Source organism: Pseudopodoces humilis, chromosome 4, assembly GCF_049639895.1.
Source record: "Pseudopodoces humilis isolate 2021_Gansu_Grassland_sample_001 chromosome 4, ASM4963989v1, whole genome shotgun sequence".
Taxonomy (NCBI): Eukaryota; Metazoa; Chordata; class Aves; order Passeriformes; family Paridae; genus Pseudopodoces; species Pseudopodoces humilis.
The window spans coordinates 13,779,776-13,807,004 of NC_142203.1; the positions used below are offsets into that span (position 1 = coordinate 13,779,776).

Genomic DNA, 27,229 nt, shown 5'->3' on the forward strand with positions numbered 1-27,229 from the left:
TCTCCTATATAGTGAGCTTCATCAGGCAAGTTCACTATCAGAATCAAATGTTTTGCACTGTTTTTTTTTTCTGAACAAAAGACTGGCACTGAACACTTAACTCTAACCTAAAAGCTGGACTTATTAATTATATTAGTGATGTTGTATCTTGTAGTAATGATATATCTTGAACTAATACAAAAGTGGGTCCAGTATTGTTGGACTTGTCACATTTTGTCATTCAATTATTCATCTGAAAGATACTTCCTAGGAATACTTTGAGATTTGAAACTATGAGGTCAAATATTATCCTTTAAGCCAATTCACAGTTAAGCCTTCATCCTTGTTAGTTACAAAAAGTTGGTGTGAAAACAACAAAGCTTGCAGCCCCAGTCACACTGAAATACTGCAATGAAACCAGTAGTGTCATGCAAAGTGTTCTCTGACATCCCAAATGCATGCAGTAGGTACTAGGTTGGTGTACATAAATCTTTCCCCCAAAAATGCAACTTAATAAACTAATAAATAACTTAAAAGGCTTTCAACACAGTAAAATAGTTTATCACCAGCTTAAAATCTTGATTTTCTGCATTCATTGAGTTTGTTTTCCCATATGGTAGGTTTGCTACATATTAAATATTTAGTTAAGCTTTTCCATTTATAAATGCTTATTATATGCCAAAGCTGTACACAAATTCAAGAGAAAAAGAACAGTAACATAAAAACAGCTAGTATTAGTTAAAAAACCCACTGACTTCTGCAAAGTGTAATATTGTTTAAAAAAGCTATTACATAGAAATCCCCATTTCTGTTTTGCAAATACACAAAACATCTGAAAAAACTGTCATTAATTTTATGATTGGAACCTATCTCTCCAGTTAAGCAAAAACTGTAAAGTTAGTACTTTGCTCTTTTTCTTATTACATAGCTGTTTTATTATACAGAAAACCTATTTCTGAAGCCAAGATATATTAATTATCATTATACGGTCAAGTTAGCACAGATTAAATTGGCAAAAGATGATTTGACAGAGGAGAAATTTTAAGATTAACAGTTCAAGTAGATCTTTTCTTCCAAGACAGTGTAAGTTCTTCAGTATAGCTAAGTACCTCTGAAGAGGCACAAAAACCAAATAGCCCTTCCACCTGAACTAAAAAAAAAAAAAAAAGAAAAAAAAAAAAAAGAATTTAGTTTCCTTTCAAAAGGGAATCTTGAAATTACTAGATACACATATACCCCTTTCCCACAGCCCTGTAAGATACATTCAGGAATTTAAAATAAAGATTCCATATTTCATACCTTCATATATATTATATATTTAATATATAATATATATTTATATGTTCATTACACATATACATACTCCATCAGTCAGCAGGATTAAACTTTTGTTTAGAAATGTTTGACTGGTGTCACTAATTATTTTCTATTCTTTTGTAAATTCAATGGAATTTATCTACTACGTCAAAAGAAGAAATTTAAAAGATCCAGATGCAATCTGTGGATCAATACTAGCACCAATACAGATGGCCATTACTTCAAAATTACTTCAGGGACTGAAATAATGTATTTGTTATAACTCTCTTCTTACTGCACAAGCACTCCTGCAAAATATGTAGGCAGCAATACCTGCCAGGTACATACATCCACTCTTGTTAAATTTATATTTTATACAACTTTCCTTACTGTAATATACAGTATCTCTTTAGTCCTGTTGGATATTTCATTTTCCAAGGAGAAAAGTGATCAATAGCTATCCAACAGAATTTTTTTTTTTTAAAATCCCCTCTCTCTCCTTTCACTGTATGGCTCAGTTTCAAGACTTAATTGATAGGCAGCCACCATCACTATGTCCAGTACCCTTTGAATGCAGTTCAGTCAGTGACTGTTGATGCTTAAAAAGCAAATTTTTGAGTTTGGCTTGCTGTTTATGGAAACCAAGGTACTCAGAGGTCACATCTTTTCAGCATGCTTACCAACATCTACAACACAATAATGTCAGTCAATCCCAGGACTATAACTGAATTAGTTACCTACCATTTGGGTAACAAAAATAACAAACCCAGTTGAAATTTTAAACATTTTGAGATTATTCACCCTGAGAACACCAAGGAAGTGTTTAAAAATAATTATTATATGTTTTCTCTTCACATATATAGTTTTCTCTTCATCTCCTCTTGGATACCTGGGTTTGTATCTAGTATTTGACCTCATATTTGCTCTGTCAGTTGACTTGCTCATGCCACAGTCAGGTACTGGTGATAGAAGAGCCCAAAAAGGCTTGTAGAAAATAGGCAAGCAGCAATCCACCAGGTGAGAAAAGACAGGAGTCCCCGGAACAGGAGAGGAGTGAAAATATTCTTTAGGCTTCCCAGAGCCATTGTTATTTGTACTACAGTTACTTTCATCTTTCCATCAGCAGGTGGAGACTCAGAATAAACAGAATTGGGAAGCAGACTGTTTTCTACTGGAGTGTCAGAATTCAATCCTGGGTAGATGCCCCAAGAATAATTACCTGTTAAAAAGAAACAAGTAACAGATTTTTGTAGAATTAAATTCAAATTCCGTTACTTCAATCACTCTACAGATTGTCTTTGATGTATTTTTAATACACACACAAAAATGTGAAGTTTTTCTAACTTAGTCAATAAAAACTATATTCATCTGCATGACTTCCTGGTCATACCAGCAAGCTACTGGGATAGGATTCATCTAGTATTCTAACAGGATCCTAACATCTACATGTGATGTAGCTGCCTTGAGACCGCTGTGTATTCTGGGTATGATTCATCTCACCAGATGGAGATGTCTACTCCAGGGCAGGATGAATCACAACCTACTAAAGCCTATCTCTATCCATCACCTTTTTGCAAAGAGAATGACACAACTGCATGGCAGGCTATGAAAGACATGTCTCACAAGAAAGAAATAAAAAAAAACCCCAACCAGACCTACTTCACGTCGCCCAGTAACTACATGAACCCCATATCTCACATCTCATTCTAAAAGTCTACTATAGATAAAAAGGCTGAAAAAATTCCTTTAAGAGAAGCTCATGAAGTTAAATCTATCATGCCTTATACAGCTCACTTTTAAAATACTTCTAAAAAGATAAATACTTCAACAGAAGTAAACAGTTAAACTGGTTGCATTACACAATTTTTTAGAAATAAATCAAACAAAGTAGCATGTAATTGGAAGATATCAAAACCAGCAACAGAAACAACTAGTTAAATGGCACACAACATATGAATGTTTTAAAGTACAGGAAACTACAAGGTGTTTTTGTATTGCAAGTACCCATGAATTCTAATTCTCTAATTCTCTTTAGTCAGGTGAAAATAAAAAAGTTTCTGTGTAGAACAGAATAAATGACTGTTGATCCAATTTTGCCTACCTAGTGTTTTCAAGAGCAGAGTTGTGTGAAGGAGCATTACCATTGGTGCAACATACTGAAGTGCAATTACACAGAGATAATAGAATACTCGAGCTACCTGGAAAAATGAAAGAGAGTAAAGTTCATTAATCCTGTTTGATCAAAGCAGACCTTTATGAACATGTCTAGAAAATTATTAAAAAACCCAGTACTTATACATTAAAGCTGTTTAAAGAATTTTCTAGTAACTCTTGACATGTGACATAATGTCTTCAAAAGACTTAATGAAGAAATCCCCATAATGAATTCTAGTTTCAGGACATTTACAAATCTGAGAGGAAGTGCTGAAAGGATACAATTAAAAGCCTCAATTCTGTTAAAACAAAGATCAATTTTGCTTCTGCAAACTGCATGCATTCCATGATTCCATCATTCAATGATTCCTATTTTAATACTCCAGAAACAAATATATATATATATATGTTTTATTTTTCAAGTTCCCAGTGATTTACAAACTAAATCCTATTTCAAAAATGAAGTAGTAGTCACAGTCCAAAGCCCCATAAAAAGTAAACGAAAGCTTGGTTAATATTACAGTCCTTTTTCAAAAGTGAGATATTTTTAAGATTTCCAACTGGAAAACACTTGTATTTTAAAAACAGTGATGATTTTTTGTTAGATCAACAACTGCATTTAAATGGTCTTCATTTCAACCATACACTATGGTTCATTAAAATCCATTCAGATATATCCCTCCCCCTGCTCTCCATCTGTTCCATTTTTCTCAAGATTGTAACATTATGTATTTTACAGAAGCCGTTGCCCTAAAAGATTGAATTAAATAAAGACGGAAAAAAGTGATAAAATCAATAGCAAGCAAGTAGTGAAATAAAACTACCTGGCATTTAAAAAAGAACAGAATGCAGGGTGGCAAATATGATGAAGGCAGACATGACCGTTTTTGGAATACCTCTCAAGCCTCAGAGGGCTTTTTAATGAGCAAGCACCAAAAAACTCACATGAGAAAAAAATAGTAGTAAGACACTGACAAAAGAAAAACCATGAGACAAAAATATTGTCAAAACTTGATAGAATATGACAAAAATAACAAATTAAAAAGTAATGATCACTGTAGAATGCCAGGAAAGACATCACTGGCAGAAGTTCTAGAAAAGGTAAGACAGATATGATGAGTAAAAGAAGACAAGATTACATCTAGTTATTACAGCCTTCTCAAAGAGATTATATGAAGACACTGAAGAAATGGACTTAAGAAATGCCACATTGAGAGGACAATATAGTTTTATAGACAGGAAGAAATGCTCTAAAATAGTGCATTTAGAGCAATTGGCATAGTTACATCCTAACCAGTTGCTACTACATGTATTCATGTATTTCCTAATTTTTTTTTTCTGGAGCAATTTGTAATAACTACAGCACAGTTCACTTACAACCTCCAGACACTTAGTGTAACAAGTAATAAAGACAATCCTGGAAGAGGAGTCTTTGTCTTTTTGGCATGCTTCAGTATTCCTCCTGCAATAGACCCCAACTCAGCAGGATCATTAGACAGCATTATTATGCAACACTAGAAATTTACTTTTCAGACAACACAGCAGCCATTCTGCCTCCATTTCTTCAATGTATGCTTTACTGCTTTTCTTTAAAAAAAGAATCCTCAGAAATTTTGCCTTTTCCACAAAAAAAGAGGCAATTTTTTAACTAGGCTGGTGAACTTCTAAGTGGCCTGACAGAATTAAACATCTGTCATTTTATTCCAAAATATAACCACCTTATCATAAATTTTCCCTCAATTTAAAAGTCACAGTTGGTAACAGTATTCTACCCATCTATCAAAATTAAATTTTTCCTATCCCATGTTGTAGTTACAGATCACCACTCATTGGAGGGTATCTTTTTCAACAGCTTCCAAGTAACCAAGGACAAACAATCTGCATAACACATATGATACATCTCTCCATATTTTGGTTTGCAGAATTTCTCCTCTGTAATGATGCTGTTTTTACAGGAGATAGAGTCTACAAAGCTTCATTCAGATTTGAGCTCTGCTGTCACAGAAAACAACCAGTTGGGAAGAAAATCATTTGCAGTCAAAGTACTACAAATATATATATATATATATATATATATATATATATATATATATATATATATATATATATGTAGTGCCACCTTACTTACCATTTTCTGTAAATCAACCATACTTATTCTACCAGCTTCCTTTTTCATCTGATCCACACTTTTCTGGGCTAAATTCAGATAAGCCTGTAAATGATGACGCATCATAGCCAACCGTAAAATGCACAACATGATTATAATCCACAATCTGATGGTATCAAATGTGTCCTCTGACATTCTGTGGATAATAAAAAAAGGGTAATGATGTTTTCCAAAGACCATTTACTGCTAGTTATTTGTTTTTATCAATCATCTCTACAGTAATCTTGAGGCAAATTGTCAAAAATATTTAACACACAAACTGCAGTTATGAGGGTCACATGTAAGTAATGTTTACTTTCGCCTTCTTTTTCCTACTACTTCTGAGTAGCCCTACAGCACAGAATTACTATTTATTTGTCTGTAAACAAGACCAGTTCTTAAATGCTTAAATTCTGAGTAATGAAGGCAGGACACTAAAAACCAAGGTTGCTCAGACAATGACAAGTTTTCAGACACACACAGGACTAGATAGAAAATAGTACTAGACTGTAAATGGGTACTTCAGTTGCCTAAGACACCCAGTAATAGCTCAACCATCACTGTAAGATGAACTGAGGAACAAAAGATACACAAAATATGTATATCTGTTGTGTTTTATGTAATAGTTCAACAGTCACAGGATCACTTTAGAAGCTTATCTCACCTCTAGAAAGCAAGAAATGTATCAGCCCATGGTATCTGTTTCAAGTCCATTTGGAATTACCAAGACTAATTGTGACAATGACAATCCACTATGATATTTGTAAAGTACTTCAGATACCACTCTTCTTGGAAACTCTTTCCCTTTTTATATTTTAAATATTCTACCTATCAATTCAATACCGCTTCATCAGCACGTAAATCTTAAGACAAACTTCCTAGCTTAGTTCTCATTCCAATGTATCTTGACTGTTTTTAGTGAAACCACTTCTCTCCTACATCAGTATGATGCAAGATACAAGGTTCCAGCAGGTACTAGTGAGGTGGCATTCCACCCCTACAGAAAACAATGAATTACTGCCAAGGAGATGTCAGAAGACAGCAGCTTTTTGGGGACCACCAGCTTAACATGCAACATTCTGCAACCAATTCTCATTCTTTTGAATTACCAGAAGCTCTTTAGAATTCAGCTGTACCTTCCACAATACCTCTGACAGCAGATGCTATTAAAGTCTTTAACGTTTCTACGACTTTCAAAGAGCTCTAAGCCAATGTTTTGATTTCAGTTCCCCAGAAAGAACTTGTAAAAGAAATCTTACAAAGGAATGCTCTCTTTGCCCAAAGGTGGGCTCATAATGTAGTCCTTAGTGATTGGTTTTACCCACAGTAGAACCATAAATAAAGGTGCCAAGAAGTTTATATGTAGCAATGTTCTGAAAAAAGAAAAAAAAAGAGGGAAGTTAGTAAACAAAAACAATGACCATACTGTTGAAACTGTAAACAGATTCAAAAGGAGAAATATTAACTTTAAAATAGTTGGAAGATAAATAAGAAAATTACTTCCCAATTTTATAGGTATGACTTACATTTCAACAAAATAGTAATATTATGTATTGTGAAATCACACTGGATTTTGGCTTTAAAAAGAACAGGACAAACAGTAGCCAGAGGTCAGATTTCACAGTTTAATGAAGCATCTTATTTAAAAACCCTGATTCAATAAAACTTTGTACTTATATTCAATTAAAGATACTCAGATCAAAAAAAATACTGTATCAAACTGAACAACAAAAATAATAGTAGTACTCTTTAGTAATCTTTGAGTACAAACAGAAGAATTTAAAAAGGGGATACAGTTTTTGGAATTCTCCTTGAAATTAATATCCTTCTTTATTTCTAAACTCCTAAATTTTCTTCTCTATTTTTAAACCCATTTTCCCAATAATTCTTCATTACTAAAATGAAATTAGAACAATTGAAGAGACTAGGGGTTTTTTTTTAGTGCAGTATTTCCTCACTAACAGAATCAGGTATGTCTCCACCCTCACAACAATGCTTCTGCACTATGATGACGAAAAAGGATGTAATCAGAAATTATTCTAAAGAACACAAGACCGTCCTGATTGCAAACTATCAAACTTCCTGAAACCATTAAAATGCTTGCATGTTACAGAAGCAGTCATCACACACAGTGGTTTGTTTTTTTTTTTGGTACAGGCAGGAAGGATGATGATGCAGGCTCTGGAAAAGGAGGGAATGTGTATGAAAATTGTAAAAATTTGTTAAGAAGGCTCCAAATATATGCAGGGAAGGATACTACTGCCACAGAAAAAAAAATCAAACCAGTTTTCAAAACCAAAAGGGACACCAGACGATTTTTATTCTGTTTACCCCAGACCAATGAACTTACTCCCTATACTCATAAAAAAATCACGCAAATAATTTTGAACATATTAGTGAAGTAGTACTTGATCATAAACCCTTACATTTTCGGCCTTTCTTTGGTCAATGTTCTCTGCAAAGTTAGGTGCTCCATTCCATTAAGGAATAGATTTTGTGTTGGGCTTTTTTGGGTTGTTCAGTTTTGGTTCTTTTGTTGGGTTTTAAGGGAGATTCTTGTTTTGGGGGCTTTTGATTTGATTAAGTTTTTTTTATTTTGGTTTTTGTTGTTTTTGTGTTTTGTTTAGTTGGTTGCCTTTTTCTTTGCAGTTGTTTTGGTTAGGGTTTTTTAAGTAGAGTACATATTTGACTGTGGAAATAGACGCTGTTTTAGCACCCAACTTGGGGAGAGCTTTGTATCAGTGACACATCATCCTCATTTACAACCCCCCTTTAGTCCCTGCCAAACAACTGTAGTCAATAAATTATCTATCCATTAACAAAAATGCATCAGCAAGGACAAGTTATGTTCTTCAGGTTTATTAGAACGTATAACTTGAAAAATATTCTTGTCACGGCTTTGCCTAATTATATGGATATCTTATCAAGTTTTAATCAATTTAATGTAATTTTCACTCCGTTCCAGTTGAATAGTCGAAGTGTTGGTGGGCTTCCAAAAATAATTCAGTGGTGTTGAAAAAAGTTATCTTCAACAACCAGCTCCAGTATCATCTAAAGAAGCTAGACAAGTTTTAATTTTCATAAGCACACTTCAGTGGATATTAATTGCCTTTCAGGTCTTGATTAACGGATTTTTGTTTCAAAGAGTTTGTGTTTCTGCCTAGGATGTCATGTCCATTGATCAAGGAAAATGCTGGAATACTTACAAAAAAGACACAAAGAATTTTAAAAATATTGAGAACCATAAAAATTAAGAACTAAGTAGTTTATCTATCTGGAAAGAAGAGACTAGGAAGTGACTCGACCACAGTCTATGCACAGACAGAAATGTAACAGCAGATAAAACTAGCCAGTAGCTGGCTGCTATACGTGGAAAATACACTGAGACTGCAAGTGTACTTGTTTATAAATTTACCAAGACTGATGGATTCACTTCAAACAGATTAATTTTTAAGCTGAGCATTCCTGAAGGGAAAGAAAAAAAATGCAGCTTGAACAAAAATTATTTTCCTATGGGAAAACATAATGGTTCTCTTAAGAAGTTTATCAGACTGAGTACCCACACTGCCCTACGCTGCAGAATCTGTCATTGTCACGTATTAAACAACAAGTCAAGATCTCTGAAAGTCACTTGGAGTTTCAGCCTCTCAACCAGAGAATGCTCAAGAGAAATAGTTAAATTGTACAGAACGTTTTATTACCAAATGGAAGGATGGTTGAAAATGAAAATGTTCCTTTAAATTGGTATTAACATATGACCTTATTAAACCTTATTAAAAATTCTGGGTCATTTTTGGATTTTATCCTATGTTAGATTTATTAAAGGAATAACATCCAGCTGGAAGCATGGGTGAAAAAAACCAGTCTGTGGTTGTACTTGTACTTCCTGAAGGTTATCTTAACTTCCAGAAAGATGTGATGGGGGAAAGAAAGCTGGACACAGAGACATTCATGGTGGAGCTCTTGCAGGAGGAAAGGAAAGCTCCTTTAATTGGGACTCTTAATTACAAGGCAAAGGATGTAATAGACTGGCAGAACACAGGTTGAGCAGAAAGTGGCAGGTGGCAAATCTGCTCAAGATATGAAAAGCAGGCTGCAACAGAAGTCTTAAGTTACTACCTTCTCGTTGGAATAGTTTGTTTATTTTTAGACATAAAAGATTTAAGATTGAGTAGCATATACCTATTTGCATATATTTTTTCTTACTGTGTTATTTTTTCTGTTGCTAAATTCAGAGCATCCAGATGCATTTGAGCCAGTCGCAAGCCAGGGAATGTCAAAAAAGCACCAATAAGTGAACACAGAACAGCCAGGAACAATTTGAAGGTTAGTTTAGATACAGGACCCCTAAAAGAAAAGAAAGGAAATAAGCATTTTCTTGGGGAGGAAGTTGAGGGAGTGGGAAGAGACTTTTTTCAACCCAACAGTATCTAACATTTAATAAAAAAGCCAACAGTATTCTATAGGCTTCCTCCAGAATAACAGCATTATTGAAAAATAACAACAATCAGAAATTATAATTTTAGAAAATACTTTCAAAACCAAACCAAGTCACCTATTTATTTCCTAGAAAAACAGAAAACCTAATTTACTGAATGTGAGATGTTAATTTGTTAGTAGAGAGGAAAAAAAATAATAATTTTATATTATAATTAACAACAAATTATATGATAGAAATAGCTAAAATAGAATGAATTTCAGGATTGTGTTTTTAAGAGGAACAGATGTCTCACAAGTTTAACTGCTCAAAGACAAAATGGATACTTTATACTACTATTATCCACTGAAAATCTCTATCAAACTGTTATAACTGCAGCTTTTCAGAGATTTATGTGAAATGTACATGGGGCATTAACATGTCTCTTCCAAGTGATTAGTATTGTGTATTAAAAAACCTATGTGAAAAATATCCATGATCAACCAAATCACATAATTAATTACATAATAAACAAACACAGGATTACACAAAGCAAAAAAAAAAAACCAAAACAAAATGCTCAAACAAACAAGAAAACATCAGCTACAGTGAAAAGTAACTAGCAGATTAAAGAGGAACAAAACCGTATCTAGTGATTCAAATGACTTTCAGATTCTTTCATAATCTGTATCACATAAACTACCAAGACACATCATCATCAACTCAGTTGCTGCTAAAAAAGGCAAAGCACTGCAGTAACTAAACTAGTGTTTATTTATAACTAAACAAACACTTAACATGAAAAAGAATACAGAAGTTAGTGACCCCAGGAAAGTAGATTGAAGAAAGGCTAAGGAACACGTGGGATTCAGTTACCAGTGTCCCATGAGTTTATTCATAAATTGCACTAATCTAGTTTGAGGAAACTTCTGTTCCCCAAAAATAAAGATACACCATGGCTTCTGCATGGTACTTGAGACCCACCAAGCAAGAAGTTCAATGCTGTGCTCCTAGTGATGAAATGCTCCCTAAATTTTAGCACACATGTATAAGGTACTGTAACAGAAATCCATTTTGCAATATACAAAAGGTGCCTATGACAGTGTCTGTGTATTTATATAAAATCACAAGTTATGGCATGTTCCTTCAACAGTCCATATAAGGCTCGGATGTCCTGCAGCAACCAGGTGTTTTTGTGTGATAGGAACACAGCTAAACCTGAAAACAGGACTGAACAACGCAATTTATTCCTAATGCGAACTTTAACACAAACTCCATCTTGTAGCTTTTGCATACTCATCCTCTTGCATGCCACAGGAATGACAAAAAATACTTATCTATTTAAACAATCCTTGCTGAAATGAAATACTGTGAAAAAAAGTATTTACAGTTTTGAACTTTTGATTTTATGAACTACAATCAAAATGTCAGAAATTATCTCCATATTAAAAACTTTAATGCAAGTTTAGTTACTTGTGGGTACTTTCAGATCTTTTTATTAACTTCTTTAAAATGTTGTAGGGATTACAACCATGTACAAAAGTAAAACAAAGGCTTCCTAAGAAAATCCAAATGGTTCATAAATTCACATAAAAACAGACAAGTTATAAATACACAAATAAACAGGCAAGTGTATTTCCAGAAACTTACTGGGATTCCAAACCTTGTTTTTCAAGAAACTGCATAGCACTTTCTGAGAAATTCGAGAATCCTGCAGAGACACATATATTTATTTTATTACAGTACAAATGAAGAATCCCTTTTGTGAAATAAAATGCTGCGTTAACACGTCAGCCTTTAAACAGTTTTTCATACGTCTAGTAGAGCTCTTTCATGTGCTAATTAGTTGGCCACAATACAATAAAGCTTTTATTAATGTCTTAATATCTGTAATATTTCAACATTTCAGAAAGGTGAAAAAAATAACTTTTTAAATTCTTCTCCAGTAAGGGAGCTACACTTTACTATGAAAATCAAAACAGGCTAAGCCTATAACTGGAAGGCAAATACAATTAACAAAATCAACAAGCTAGGCAAAGATTACACTATTTAAGAGAAAGGCAGGAAAATATACAGGATATTATTCACAATCTTCATTACAAAGCAAATTTTCTTGGAAGCGTATGACTTAAACTATTCATTTTAACACAGATTTTCTCAAAAACACTGGAAATAATTTTTTTTCAGATCATGCAATCACTACAGCTGTTTCAGACACTAAAGAAAGGGGTTACCTGATTCTAATCCAAACTCTAGATAGTTTTCTGTCACAATAAGTATTGCCATTGCTTTCACAAAGAAGAAAAAACCAAAGGTGACACAGACTGATCTTTCACCTCCATCTTCAACTTTGAAATAATGGGTAGTCAACGAAAACAGTACCTTACTATGTAAGAAAAAGGTCAAGGAAAATTAATTTTGTGCAGTAACTATAACTAAGAATTATAATCTTGTATTTTGGTCATCTACACCAAGGCGGTGTAGATGCACTATGATGTGCATTTATTTCTTTTGAAGGTAATATGTTTTCAGCCAATTTCAGGTTAAATTACAGAACACATTAAAGAATAATAATCACATAGTAGCCAGGAATACTCTGGAGTAGAGTTTTGATCTAGGCTTATCTATAGTATGAAAGAAGACACGTGAAAAAAATGAACTTATATTTCTCTCCTTTCGGATATAATTATTTTATTTGGGAAAAAAACCTTTAAGATCATGTCCAACCATCAACTTAACACCAATAAGTTCACTACTAAGCCATTTCCACAAGCACTCCCAACTATGCACACACTTGAGACTTTCAGCTCAAAGAGAGTTAAGACAATAGCATAGCGAGTCCTATCTAGGAAAGAAAAATTTATCCCATGTTCACCTTGGAAAAACAGTTAGTCTTAAAACCCCCTCTATTATCTGGTATGATATATCAAATCCTTTTATCTGGACCCACTGTCACAAAGACAAACATTTAGGGCATCATCTGCTCTATTATCAGGGTGCTTTAAAAATATCTACTACGTATTCTTTTTTTCACATTTCTAGATTGGTTCTAAACTGAAACATATTAGGACAAACTCTTTATGATACACTGTCAACTCATCACTATGAACTGCAGCTCATTATAATTTAAATGGTAGGCAATACGAGTCCAGATTTAAATAAAGTATTTGGAGATAACTCCAAGCATTAAGTGATCTGAAAAAAGAGAAAAAAGAAAAACAGGTGTAATCTGTACAACTTTTTTCCCCCACTATACAGTAACATAGTTGTATTTGCCCATTTCTAATATTGAAAGAATATGTAGAGTACATGAGAACATTTCTGGGGTTATCTATTCAATAAAACATTTGAACAACCGTCAGTCTCTCAAGAAACTATGATTATGCAATATTACACTTCAACAGGCAGCACACATTTAACATACACACTGCTGAATTCATGTATATGCAGAGTGATCTATGCACAATGTGTTCTAAGGACAGCATCTAATAATTCTAATCTCATATAGTAATCACCTTCAGACCCCTCTATACAGAAAGAACTGATACATCAAAAGGAAGACTTAACTCACCCCAAAAAGAAGCACGTAATAGATCAAACAGACTGTGTTCTGGAAAGCTTTGTCTCTCTAATAACATATGTTTAAACCATGGCTCTCTTTACAGCTAGGGATATTAATCACAAATTGAAAATACCCTGAAGTTATACAAAGGACTTAATAACAGTTTGCGATCAACAGTCCTAATCTATCATCAGATTTATGTCTCTCTAGATACTTCATGACTTCAAGTATGGATTGTGCCTGAAAGATTTGGAAAATCCAAGGAGGAAAAAGAAAGCATATTAACAATAAATCACAATTATAGTGCAGATTCAGAACTCAATAAATAGATTCATGATTATGCAAACTACACATGACTGAAACCCTCTTTTACTTAAATAATCAGCACTGCTTCTATTTCCGGGTTGGAGAAAATTGGAACACTATGGCTTACTTCATCACTTCCTTCCACTGCAAGACCTAATATTCAGGATCTACTGAAAGAATAATTTGGGAGTATTTAGTGCTAAGTTTATAGATTGCCTACACCAGCTCCCCTTTCATTAATTTCTTCTGGCCACAAGAGGCATTTTAGAATTGTATCATTTGTATACAGTATATAGTTGCAGGCACTGTAGAATTTACGTTATACCCTTTTACAAAAATAATTTTATTTTTTAAACTGCTGCAATTATGGAATTCTTGAATTTTATAGTTCATATGGTAAAAGTGAAAAAGATCCATCTTCTATTCCTACCAAAACACATTAAAACTGTGAATTCACAGAAGCAGAGAACATTTGGGTTGGACAAGATCATTCAATTCCTGGGCTTGCACAGCACAATCCCCAAGAATCACATCATGTGCCTGACACCACTGTCCAAATGCTTCTTGAAATCTGTCAGGCTTGGTGCTGTGACCACTGCCCTGGGGAGTCTGTTCCTGTGGCCAACTGCCCTCCATGTGAAAACCTTTTTCCTGATATCCAACCTAAACCTCCCCGACCCAACTTGAGGTCATTTACTCGAGTCCTGTCACTGAGCACCACAGAGAGAGATCAGTGCCTGCCCCTCCTCTTCCCTCCTGAGGAAGTTGTAGGCTGCTGTGGGGTCTCCCCTCAGTCTCCTCTTCTGCAGGCTGAACAGACCAAGTGACCTCAGCCACTTGGTCTCCCTTCCACACCTTCATCACCCCTGTGGTCTCCTTTAGATCCTCTCCAATAGCTGAATGTCTTTCTTCGTGCAGGACAATACCCTCCCTTGCCTGGCTGACCATGCTGGGCCAGTTTGCTGACTGCTGACTCACACTCAACTTTCTGTCAACCAGCTGCCCCAGGTCCTGCTCCATGGCACTACTGTTCCTTAGTCTGTCCATACAATCAGGGTTACCCCATCCCAGGTGCAGAATCCAGCACTTTCCCTTGTTGATCTTGGTATGGTTGGTCATTGCCCAGACCTCTAATCTGTCGAGGTGGCTCTGCAGGGCCACACTGCCTTCAAGGGATATAGCAGCTCCTCCCAGATTTCTATCATCTGCAAACTTGCTTTGTATGCTTACAACTTTTCACCTCTTAATACACAGGCATGAAACAGAAGAAATACTTATTAGCAAAACACAAAATGGTTCTATATTTAACTTTGACGTATCATGTTGACTGCTTTCTGTCAAAAATATGTAGGCAACCAAATTTTTCTGAATCTTCCTTTATCACAGAATCATTTCTAGCCTTGACACTGAATTAGCAATTAGTTGAGTAAGTTTTAAGTACTCTCTGCATCCCAAAAGCCTGATGTCACAACACATGAATGAACCTCTTCTGAAATCTCATCTGACTAGGTTCCAGTGACCACAAGAATTGTTACCAATACCTATGTGTTATACCTCCTTCAACCAAAAAGCTGTAATGCCTGGAATAAGTTACGTTACTGTATTTATGGAGATGATAAGGCTAATACAAATTTAAGACTGTGCTTCCTGGTACTGCATCCTTCTACACTGCCACTAACTCCTCATACAAGTACTAAGCACAGACTTTAAAAGCTACTTGCACATTCACACTGAGATAAAAAATCTTGCACTGACAGGCAACTTAAATATTTTTTAAAGTTTTGCTCTCAATTGATGACCAAATGAAAGCAATGATAGGACAGAATACAAAACCACAGTAAGAAACTGTTACTGTGGTGAATTTTCCTGTAATACATAATTCACAACTCTGTTTCACTTAGAATTACAATTACTATAGTGTTATTTACATTGACTATTCCTGAGATACAAGAGATGAAGCAAACAGGGCATTATCACCAATAAATCTAAGAGTACATTGTGGCTTTAGTATTAGAAGCTTGTTTTTCCACTAGTTCTATTAAACTCCCCCCATCCTCAAAATCAGAGTGAAAGGTGTTGGCTATCACATCTGATTTCTGTAGCTACCTCTTCCTCCTTCCTTCTGTGAAGATTAAACTAAAATTCCCAATTTCATACCAAAAAATAAAACAAAGGATGTGCAGTAACAACTATGTACTACCAATACTATAGCTGTAATACAATTAAAAGGTAAACAGGAGATGGACACTGATTTTCTTCTCACAGCAGACTAGAAAAACCACCTTTTGGACCATGGTACATCAAACGGGAAATACCTAATCTGGAAGCATGCTACTGACATTCTTTTTTCTAGATGTGTGTTGACTTTCTCTTCTAGCAAGTTTTTAGACATTACAAGCAAAAATTCTGGAAAATTCTATCATTTATACTTCAGTCTACTTCGAAAAAAGCTCCTGTCCATACTATAAAGGCAGCACACATTTTAGTAATTATGAAGGACACGCAAGCACGAAGCACATTCAGAATTCTTAGCCAAATGTAACCAAACATTAGAGTTCAAGGTTTTACACAACACCACCAACTACTGCTAATATTACAAATCAACTGAATGAACCACAAGACATTAACAATCTCTAAAGAAGAACTAGTATTTATACAGGGGAAACAATTTTGAATATTCAAGAGGTTTATCAACTCTAACTTAGTGCTTTATCTGTTCTCAGCTACTGAAGGAGCAGAGGAGCTGTGGCAAATCACTTTCCAGTTCACCTTTCTATAATCTGCACTCTTACAAGCCCTTACTCAATTCCACTGCTTTATCCAAAATCATATCTTTAAACTGCAACTTTCCTCCCTAAGGTGGGAGGATTTGCATGTGGAATGCAATTAACTACCATGCATCTATGTCTGATACTGCCTTCTCCAGTAAAAAAAAAAATTAACTGCTTTCTCCATAACAAAACAAACATTTTATGGTTTGATAATGCCTGTTTCCTAATTACTCCACTCCTGTTTCCCTCAGTTTCAGAGGTGAGTTTAGCTTTTCACAGAGCTCAGTATCCTACAACTGTCTACATACTTTATTTTCTATAAGAATGCTTTTAATGTATTTTAAAATTATGAATTCATGCATGTATTTTTGCATGTATACACATGTATACACATCACTGTACTATTCTGATCAGGAAATATAAGATTAAACATACTGAAAACAAAAATGCACTGAAAGTGCACACAATTTCCAAACTTCTTCAAAAGCAGTACTTTCTGTACATTTCTGATTGCCTAACTGAGAAAAATCAAGTTAGAACCACTACATACTACAGGTGAGCACTAACTATATTTGCACACGTGTATTTTTCTCCTAAATGGTCTGGTATTAATGTTATCAAGCCAATGACACCAGCATTTACAAAGAGCATGTACAGCATATACATCATTAAACAATGGCATTAGCTTATGGGATCCTTTTTCCAAATGCTAAATATTTTTTGTATCCCACCCATCAATGGCACAGAATTTTATACAAATTGCAGAATGACATATAACTATTTGCAACAGGTAGAGGGGGAATTAACAAAACAGAAAAGGATACACTGCAAAAGCCAAGACAAGCAGACACCACACGATGCTGATATTCATTTCTTGAGAAGGCTTCATAATGCTGTAATAGGCTTCTGTCACCACATACACAACTGTAGCTGCAACAGTGAAATCCACCAACCACTGATATTCTGGAAAGTAATGCAATGCTGAAAAATATAAGTTTGTGAAAGTTAAAGGTGTGTTTTAAGGCAGTTACTGATGTATGTAGAATGGAGTAGCAATTAAAGGAGGTTTTTAATTGTGTATTAAGTAAATTAAAGTGAAATTTAGGTAGACTCAGATCAACCAAGTGAAATGCAACAACAGTGAAAAAGTTACTCAACAATGTGAACTTTATTCTATACTTCTGTCATCCAATACTTGATTACTACTGAAATTTATAAGGCTATGATGTTTTCCTCTTATCACCTCAGGTTTTATACATTAACATCCTCAATCAAAAAAGCTTAATTCATATTTCACAACAAAGAGATTAAACAATTTTCCAGTAGAGCCTGGCTGCAATTCCAGGTAAGAGGGTTTGTTTTGACCCTTTTTTAAAGATTAAAATCTCACTGTCTGTCAATTATATTACAACTGTTCTTTTAATTTACAAACCCCACCATCTAAGATACTGATGGTTTGCTCATCAAGATTTTGTTAATACATCCTATAAAACAGTAACTGTTGTGTAAACTTCACTGTAAAAATTCCAGGGATCATACTGTGTTGCATACAGGCTGTGTGTTTTGGACAGGGCTCCCATAGGTGTTGGAAACTGCAAAGAACCATCTGTGACAACACAAATTGTCCATCCCGAACACCTTCCCTACATTTACAATTTGAAAACAGAAAAACATTACTCAACATTAACTTGCCTACAAGCTACCTGTTGGCAAAGATATGAAATTGGGCAAACAGGTATTTCCAAGTCCTGTACTTTGAAATAACAATCTGGTTAGATTTACAAACAAATTGTATATATAACTTTTCAAACACAGTCCAACCCTATCCTGTATCACTCAGGTTGAGAATTGGCTACTATAATTTCAGGAAAGTAACAACAATTGAAACTTGTGAATGCTTTGTTTATTTACTTCAGAAACTTCATTTGTATTACACAAATGCTGTCTCCTATAATTTAAGCTGAGTAGTCTCCTGCACAGGAATGCGCATCCTTTCTTTCTGTATTTATCCAGAGAACACATAAATACAAAAACATAGGTAGGAAAACAATATATATCACATACATACTCATATATGAACTTTCTGTAACAGAATGACTGTGATTTAATAATCAAAAACTAACATCTAAAAAAGTAGTACCTTCCAAAACACTTAATAGTGCATATTTCTGAAGTGTCACTTATTGTTTTAAAGCATTTTACCTGAATGCTTGAGATGTATGGCTGAAAGGGTTTAGGTTCCAATGCTACAGCACATTTCCTATTTTAAATGAGCAGAAAGTATGACTTGACATTTGCCAATTGTTATTTTCTTGCACAAAGCTAGAAAATCTATTTTGAATAGACCGTGATGTGATTCTTGCAGTGTTGTATCATATTGCTATGGACACCAGATACAACAGCTGTGCTTTATGCTGGATTTCGGTGACTCATCCCTTTCCACAACACTGCCATGAAAAGTTACTCATGGAGACTTAAGCCCTACTACCTGCTTTCTCATTTATGAGCAGTTTTGCTTCTATTCAGTCACTATCTACAAGAAAAGAGATATTTCAGCATTAATTACAAATAAATACTTGATAGAAAGAATCAGGATATATTGGAAATAATATATTATTGTTTGCATACTCTTACCAATAGTGTCCCTTTCTGTTACAGATTTTGTTTCCAGATGAAGATCAATATCTTTTGGAATGGTTAAGGGTTTGTTTTCAATGTGACCATTGTATTTTCTGTAAAATAAATAAATAGATAGTACAAGCATGGGTATGAAAAAATAGATTTTTTTCAATATATAATGACATTTCAAATTTTAGAAAAATGCAGAATACTTTTTTTTTTCCAAATACAAATATTTTTATGTCTCTAGCTAAAAGTAGTACTTAAAATTCAAATCTTGGAAAACAACTAGGTACGTCAATAGCTCCTAGCTATGACTTCACTCTGACATCCTACTGTGGTATGGATTTAAATGGCTTCCAGTTACTTCAGTCTGAGTATGTACTGGGTCATGATCCAGCGGGCAGTATTTATTTTGGCCCACTGGTTTTCTTTATTTTCTTTATTTATCAGAGCTACAGGGTGTTCCCAAGGTCGAATAAAAAAAAAAAAACCTGCATTAGTCCTTGTCACAACAAGCAGGTATATCACATCAGCTGTACTAATTTAGATCCTTGAAAGGTCCAACCTACTAGCCACCAAGCAAATGCAATTTAAGGTATCTTTCTAATCTAAAAAGGTGTGTATTTAGAACAAAAGGCACTTTTCATCAGGAGCTCTCAAACTATACGAATATGATCTTTGCTTCCCTGAAATTAAGTCACACTAGTAGACTTCAAATTAAAAAATCCAGCCTGCTCTTAAAAGAATATAAACAAAACTAGAGAATTTGGTCTGGTAGGTCAGCATTACTAACTAATGCAGAACTTCCCTCTCCAACTGTTTTAAAAAAAAAAAAAAATCATTAAAGGAGGTCAGAAGTTATTTTGTTAGATTAAAAAATCAAACCTAAAACTTAAGACCTGTTAAAGGCTAGAGGGAAACAACAAACTGCCACATTTTAGAATACCACCTCTGAAATTAGAAAAGGAGAGGTGGGTTTTCCATAGAAAAACAAATTATTGGGATATAAACATTAAAAAGAAATCAAATCAATCATGAACTTAGTTTTCAGGAATGCTTTCACCTCAGCTCATATGTAAGAGGAAAATAAAAGCAGAAAGGATTAATAAGATCTTTCAGGTTGTATTAATGATTAGTATAACCTGAAGCACCACAATTTTAATGTACAAATTGTAGATAGGAATCTAAAGCATTACTCAAAATATTCAGTTGTGTGAATCTACACAAGTCCCCAGCATTGCCCAAGGACTACCTGCAAGCTCCCATCTATTTCCCTTCCCCCAGCTGTACTCTGAATATTTTACTACTGCCTGTATCCAGGAGAACTATCATTTTGAGTGAGAAGAGCATTTTTACCACTGAAGCCATTTCAGATCAAAAAAACTTGGTGTTCTTACACTTCAGTTATCCCAGGGGCCCTACAATCCAAGAGGCACAGACAGAACATACCCAGGATCACTGAATGCTTTAGTTCAAAGTAATTCACAGTAGCTATGGACCTTTTCATTAGCCTAACAGTTTCATATAGCATGAAGTATTCTGAAGCAGAAGACCTGCCTAACATTCCTGTGTTCCTAAAGCCTACAGCATAATATACTGAAGTGTAATGTGCACTGAATAAAATCAACTAAGATTTCCCACTACAGCTGTTTCTAAGACAAATTTTCAGGCAAGCTCCTTGTATCTCCTTTAATAATCTATCTTTAGATTAGTTCAGACTGGGAGTGTATTTAAGGAGCAGGTATTAGATTTTGCAAGACTATAGGCTTGACAAAGAAGATTCTTTATCTTGGAAAGTATTCTTTATCATGGGGAGTATCAAACAGATGCATCCTTATTTCTCCCACACTACCTGTTTCACATCTCCTTGTTGAGATGACTCACAAGCTGTACATTCCATTCTATGCAACCTAATCAGTAAATCCAAACCAACTCCACAGGAACAATTCCCACTTAACTATGGTTCTTCCCAAACAAGAGTCACTTCTTTGAAGGACACAAGGTATGTTTATTCATTAAAAAATAATTTATTATTCATTCAGCTGTCAAACAAGCAAAGCAGAAAAAACGTTGTTTAAGCCTCCACATTGCAGCTTTAGCTTCTTTGATGTTTTATTTTCCCCTATGATTAACATTCACCCTGGTACAATCACCTACTACTACTATTGGAAAAGACTGGCAAGGCTGAGGAAAGGCAGTAAGAACAAAGTACAATTATTGTTTGGCAGTGCAATTGTGTTTTTCAGTTTAATGCTCTTACGGGTGGATTTTAACTTACAATTACATAATTAAAGTTATTTCATATATGAATAAATATCACTAATTAAATGGGTAATTATAAATTATGATCTTATTCAGCATTATTTTGCCTCATTTTTGTCACAGAAAACTCTTAAGAAGAGATTCTTAACTTTAAGGGATGTTGCAAAAAAAAAATAAAAGAATACTACTTTATAGGGAACAACTTAACCCAGAGAATGGCGGTGAATGATGCTGCATCCAGCTGGCAGCTGGTCACTGATAATGTTCCACAAGGCTCAGTATTGGGCCCTGTCCTGTTCAAGTTCTTTGCAGATCATCTGGACAAGGGCATGGAGGGCACCCTCAGTAAATTTCCAAACACCGAGTTGGATGTGAGTGTTGATCTCCTGAACAGCAGGAAGGCTCTGCAGAGGGATCTGGACAGGCTGGATCGATGGGCTGACACCAATGGCATGAGGTTCAACAAGACCAAGTGCTGGATCCTATGCTTGAGTCACAATAACCCCATGCAGTGCTACAGAATGGGGCAGAGTGACTTGAAAACTGCCCAGTAGAAGAGGATCTGGGGCTGCTGGTTAACAGTGGCTGAACATCAGCCAGAGTGGGCCTAGGGGGCCAAGAAGACAAGAACATTGGGGCTTGTGTCAGACAGTGGGGGCAGCAGGACCAGGGCAGTGACCATATCCTGTACTCAGCACTGCTGAGATCACATCTCTAATCCTGTGTTCAGTTTTGGGCCTCTCACAAACAGAAAGACATTGGGGTGCTGGAGCAAGCCCAGAGGAGGGCCATGGAACTGGGGAAGGGCCTGGAGTACAACTTTGATGAGGAGAGGATGAAGGAGCTGGTGGGGGGGGCTCAGCCTGGAGAAAAGGAGGCTCACAGGGAACCCTCTTGTTCTGTGCAACTGCCTAAGGGAAGGCTGTAGCCAAGCAGGGGAGAATCTCTTCTCAAGGTTAACTAGAGCTGGATAAGGGGATCTAGCTTCAAGCTGTGCCAGGGGAGATTCAGAATGGATCTCAAGAGGAATTTTGTCATGGAATTGGAACAGGTTGTCCTCCTTAGGAAGTGTGTGGTGAAGTCATCATCCCTGGAGGTCTTCAAGGACTGGATGCGGACCTTTGGGCCATGTTTCAATCTACACGTGATCAAAGGTTAGACTAAATTATCTCAGAGGTCTTTTCCAACCTAAATGAGGCAAGTAAGATTGCTAACCATGCTGCTTAAGAGCTAGGAAACAGGAGGAAAAATTACATTAAGATTAACAGATTATACGAGCAGTGCAGAGATTAATTCAAATCTTAAGATTTACAAGAGAGTTCATACTGGGCTAGAAGAAACAGAGCCAGAGCAAACCTCCTGTGTTGCCAAAAAGAAAATCTAGTAGTGTGTTGTTTGGTTCTAAACAGATCAATTTAAAAAAAAATTCATCAACGTGGCCAGCTCCACCACCTCAAGATGTCTCAGCTCTTGATGCAGCTGTACTTCTGGTATGGCTATTCAGAACTTAATGTCTGAATACTAGAAATCTATTTCCAGCTTAAGCTGATGGACAGCTATTCCACCCCCTCAGTTGTCTTTCCAAAGATTCAACAACCTCAGCTCTTTTAGCCCCCTTGAGTAAGACAGACTGTTTCCTGGATGATCCTAGCAGCTCTGTTTACCTGTTCATATACAAAATTACTTTTTCTTGAACACAAATGATCAGAACTGTACATAGTAATCCAGATAAAGTTCTACATTGGTGTCTTGTCCAAGAGGATTAATATTTCCCTCTCTCTTCACTAGAAAAATTTCACATAATATATCCTAGGAGCCCATTTACCTTTCTCACAGCTGTGTTGAGAGAGGTGGCTCACATTAATCCTATGTTGAACTAATAAATCTTTCTCCTCTTGCTCCAAGATGAAGATTGAAAACAATCCTAAGACTTGTTGCCTCAGTTTTTATCTAAATGCATACATTCGGTAAAAAAACTTGCTATCAAATTAGCATCTCACAGACCATTTTGTGGACGGAAATTAACCAGTTCTGTAGCATTTGGGAATGTCCAACTCTGTTCAACTGTAAGAACGTTTTGGTAAAGAACTGTGACAGTTAATGCAAGCAGAGCAGTTTTGGTGAGCCATATCACACTAAAAAAAACCCAAAACCAGGGGGAAGACAATCTTAAAACAAGTATTTACCTATCTTTTTTACTCTTCCCTCTTTGCTTCCCTGCAAGAATCCGCAGTTCTTCTTCAGTGGGATGTTGATACCACCGTAAGCTAAAGAAAAAGAAAATCTTAAGTAAAACAATACCATTATTATCAATTTAGAGCATGACTTTTAAAAAAATGTATCACAACACAGATTTATATACTAAGACACCTGGCATTTGTCACTCCTTAGCAAGGCCCATTTGTGTGCCAGTACCAACCCTGCCTGAATTGAACAGCTAGAGTTCACTTCTCTTCAGCAAACAAAGCATTTATACATAATTAGAAAGCTTTGCCACTTTGTCATTCATATGAAAACCATTCAATTCTCAAAACACCAACTTTTAAATATATCATCAAATACTGCAAACACAGTTATACAAGGTGGGAAAGTTCACTAGAATAATTATACCACTACAATTACTCATCAGAACATATTCTAAGCAACTTAATAAAGTATATTATGTCCCCTCCAAACCAGGCAGTTTTCCAGAATCTGAAATAGCTATTATCTAATAATCATTACCAGTATTTCTTCTTAAGCAGAGCAAATTGTAACATCACCATCCCTTTCCTTAAACATCTCCTCTATGGTATCTTCAACTTTTACTAGAAAAAATGCTATTAAAAAAATCACTGATTTAACACATAGTTGGCGTACATGTTTTTCCACTTTCACAGATCAATGCAGCATTCATTGCTCATTCATCTAAAAGGCAAGAAATGGCATAGAAATTCTGAAGAGGACAAGCAGAGATGGTCAAGTGTCTAAGACAGCATATTTTACCTAAATCTCTAAGGATGGCAAAAACCTTAGCAGCTGAAACAAGGCCTTTTCCACATTCAACAAGGGAAGGTTACTGTCCAGATGCAGGAAGGATGTCACTATGATCTCCACTCAGAAATGCTGAGGCAAAAGAGACCAAGTATTAACAAGAACAGACTTGAGAAATGTGTGTGGAAGTAGAAGTCCACTAATTGTCACCCATGGTAACGCAGGTCAACACAGAGATGGTAAAGGAATCCACAAAAAACACCTCACATTAAGAAAACTTCACGTAGGACCATTCAAATACAGGTTGGTTAATTAGAGATGATGTCAGATTCAATTTCAAAGTTACCAAAGGCAAAGTCAAACAATCTCAAGCCATTTGATAACATTTGATTCTCAGCTCTGTTTTAGAAAGACTTCCTTCATCTTGGGAACTCTTCAAGAGAAGAGCATGCTAGTACCAGCCAAGAGAACATTCTATTATATTATATTCTATTATATTAACTTCTATTCTCCATATGATCCAAAGCAACTGCGAAAAAGCAGATATCCTGTTTTGTCATTTACCACATCACTCTGATCTGAACTTGGGATGCTAATGATGAAAGCCACTTATGCAGTAAAGAATTTTTTCAAAATCTTTCCTGCATAGACAGAGAAATAGTACCTAATGCAGCAGCACAGACAAAATTCTTGTTCTGCGCAGCATGCTAACACAAATCAACCCCAAAATTGGACCACAATTTGCTTCTAATTATACTACAAAATGACACTGCAAGTGATACCTGATTACAACAAATAGGATAAAGAGTTTTGGTATTTTTCAGTTGATAAACCCTACAGACCTTGCATTTAAAATCTCAATACCAAGAGATTTGGGCAAACATTTTCATAAATAAAGATAGAGCTAATAAAAAGTAGTTTGTATCTGTTCTAGCTTATATATGCTTAAAACTGAAATCCCACAACTGATTTGTGGCTTTGACATATCCAAGTCAGTTTGAACAGCAACAGACACACAGACAGGCCCTAGTTGATTTGAATAAAGGTAATTAACAAATCCACAACAAAACAACCATTTTCTCCTGTCATCCTGATATGGCCTGAAAACATAGTAACTGAAATAGCTGAGCAACTTAAAAGCAATGTTTCGGTAGAGAATGTTTTCTTAGGTAAAAATAATGCAAGGCCTATGCAGATATTTAAGCTGCCAAATATTTCAATAAATCTACTTAGTTGCATTTAAGCTCTCAAAGTAGCACTGATTGAAAAAGTTTGTATTTCTTAACAAATTTATGTAAATTGCTTTTCAAAGTCAATAACAACTATTTATTCCATTAACAAGTAGTTACCTTAAGTCTGTCTATCCTAACAATTCTTTACGTTTTAAAAAGTCTTTGTTCCTTTTTAACAGACTTCCCACAAACACATACAGGCATCTACACAAACTGGTCACTTAATGTTTCTCTCTGGTAACATTTATCCTCCCACACATTTAGCAAGGGCTATCTACAGACAGGTAGATATCTTTCAGGTCTGTCTTGTCTGCCAATCCTTTGGAAGTAAGATATTCAAACAAAGTCACTTAAAAACCACTGCTGGATACCAAAGACTAATTGAAGTCTACAACAAAGGTAAGGAGTAGCAGGTGGTAATTTTTCCTTAGACAGTAGGACTGCTTTAGGAGTGTGCCTGTACCTGCACATCTAAGTGTACAAAAACCCTTTACTACCCCACCCACACAGGGCTGTCAAATACCACTGGCAAAAAGAAGCACTAAGGAGAAATGGGTTAAAGGTAAAATGCAGTTTATCAAGTTAACTAAGAAAATAACTGCTTTTCTTTCTGCCATTAAAATTCATGTTCTTGTTGCAGTCAATCTTCTGACATACTTTTATTTCTAGAACACAGGATTATTTCTAACTCTATACCATTCCTGTATTCAGGGAATTATTCAGAGTGCCTGAAATTACAATGCACTAAAATAATTATCAGATAAATAAAAGAAAACCAAAAAGTAGCAACTAGTTTTTCCAGGCTACTGACTAGGAAGGCAATAATAAAACTCCCACTAACTTCAGTAAGAGCAGAATTACCTAAGCACAAGTGCTGAAATCCTGCTTGAGGTATTTATCAGTCTGCAGGGTGTGCAAAAATAATGGAGAAATGGATTTGAAAAATATTTGGACAGCAAACTTCTCCCTATAACTGGTACCTTAAAACACTGGTGCCTTAAAACGAGGATACAGTGAGTGAAAACTTCACAAGAATGAAGAACATGGGCATAACAATGACAAATTATTTTACAAGAGCAATCAGATATTTAAATTTTTGAACAAAAGTTAAAATCAATCTTAGACATAAAAAGTACAATATGTCATTTGGATAATTGCTGATAAAAAAGACCCTCATGCTGACGCACCTTAAAAAAAAAATGGTAGGCACTTTCATATTCATTAGTGTCATGTTCTTTTTAGAGCACAAGATCAACACCCTGCCAATATGGTTAACAGTGAAATTTCACACAATAATTAAGAGTATGATTCCTGTTTGTTATGCACCTGACAATTACTGTTTTCTGTTATACCTAACACACATCTAAACAACATTTACAGTCACTTCTCACTAGCAACTTATGGGTGATGACATCTGGAATATAAAAAAGGAACAAGTTGATAATTATGAGATGCAGAGGAAAAAAGTCAATGGAAAGACTTGTTAATACTCCTATGGAGTACATTATT

At 35.2% G+C, this 27,229-nt stretch overlaps 1 protein-coding gene across 3 annotated transcripts in view; it reads right to left on the bottom strand.

Annotated features, from left to right (window-relative positions):
* Positions 1-514: 514 nt before the first annotated feature.
* TMEM161B (transmembrane protein 161B) overlaps positions 515-27,229 on the bottom strand; it is a 34,670-nt gene continuing 7,955 nt past the window's right edge. The window contains exons 3-13 of one of the 3 annotated variants that reach the window (XR_001332216.2): positions 23,702-23,782; positions 19,266-19,363; positions 17,456-17,612; positions 12,227-12,378; positions 11,643-11,703; positions 9,782-9,922; positions 6,835-6,948; positions 5,558-5,732; positions 3,377-3,473; positions 2,165-2,494; positions 515-1,129 (exon numbers count right to left, since the gene is read on the bottom strand). Coding sequence is in view for 2 of the 3 variants with exons in the window: in XM_014262340.2 (XP_014117815.1) it covers positions 2,217-2,494; positions 3,377-3,473; positions 5,558-5,732; positions 6,835-6,948; positions 9,782-9,922; positions 11,643-11,703; positions 12,227-12,378; positions 17,456-17,612; positions 19,266-19,363; positions 23,702-23,782 (1,354 nt within the window). In the remaining variant the exon portion in view is untranslated. The other 2 variants (XM_014262340.2, XM_014262341.2) reach the window with 2 other exon arrangements.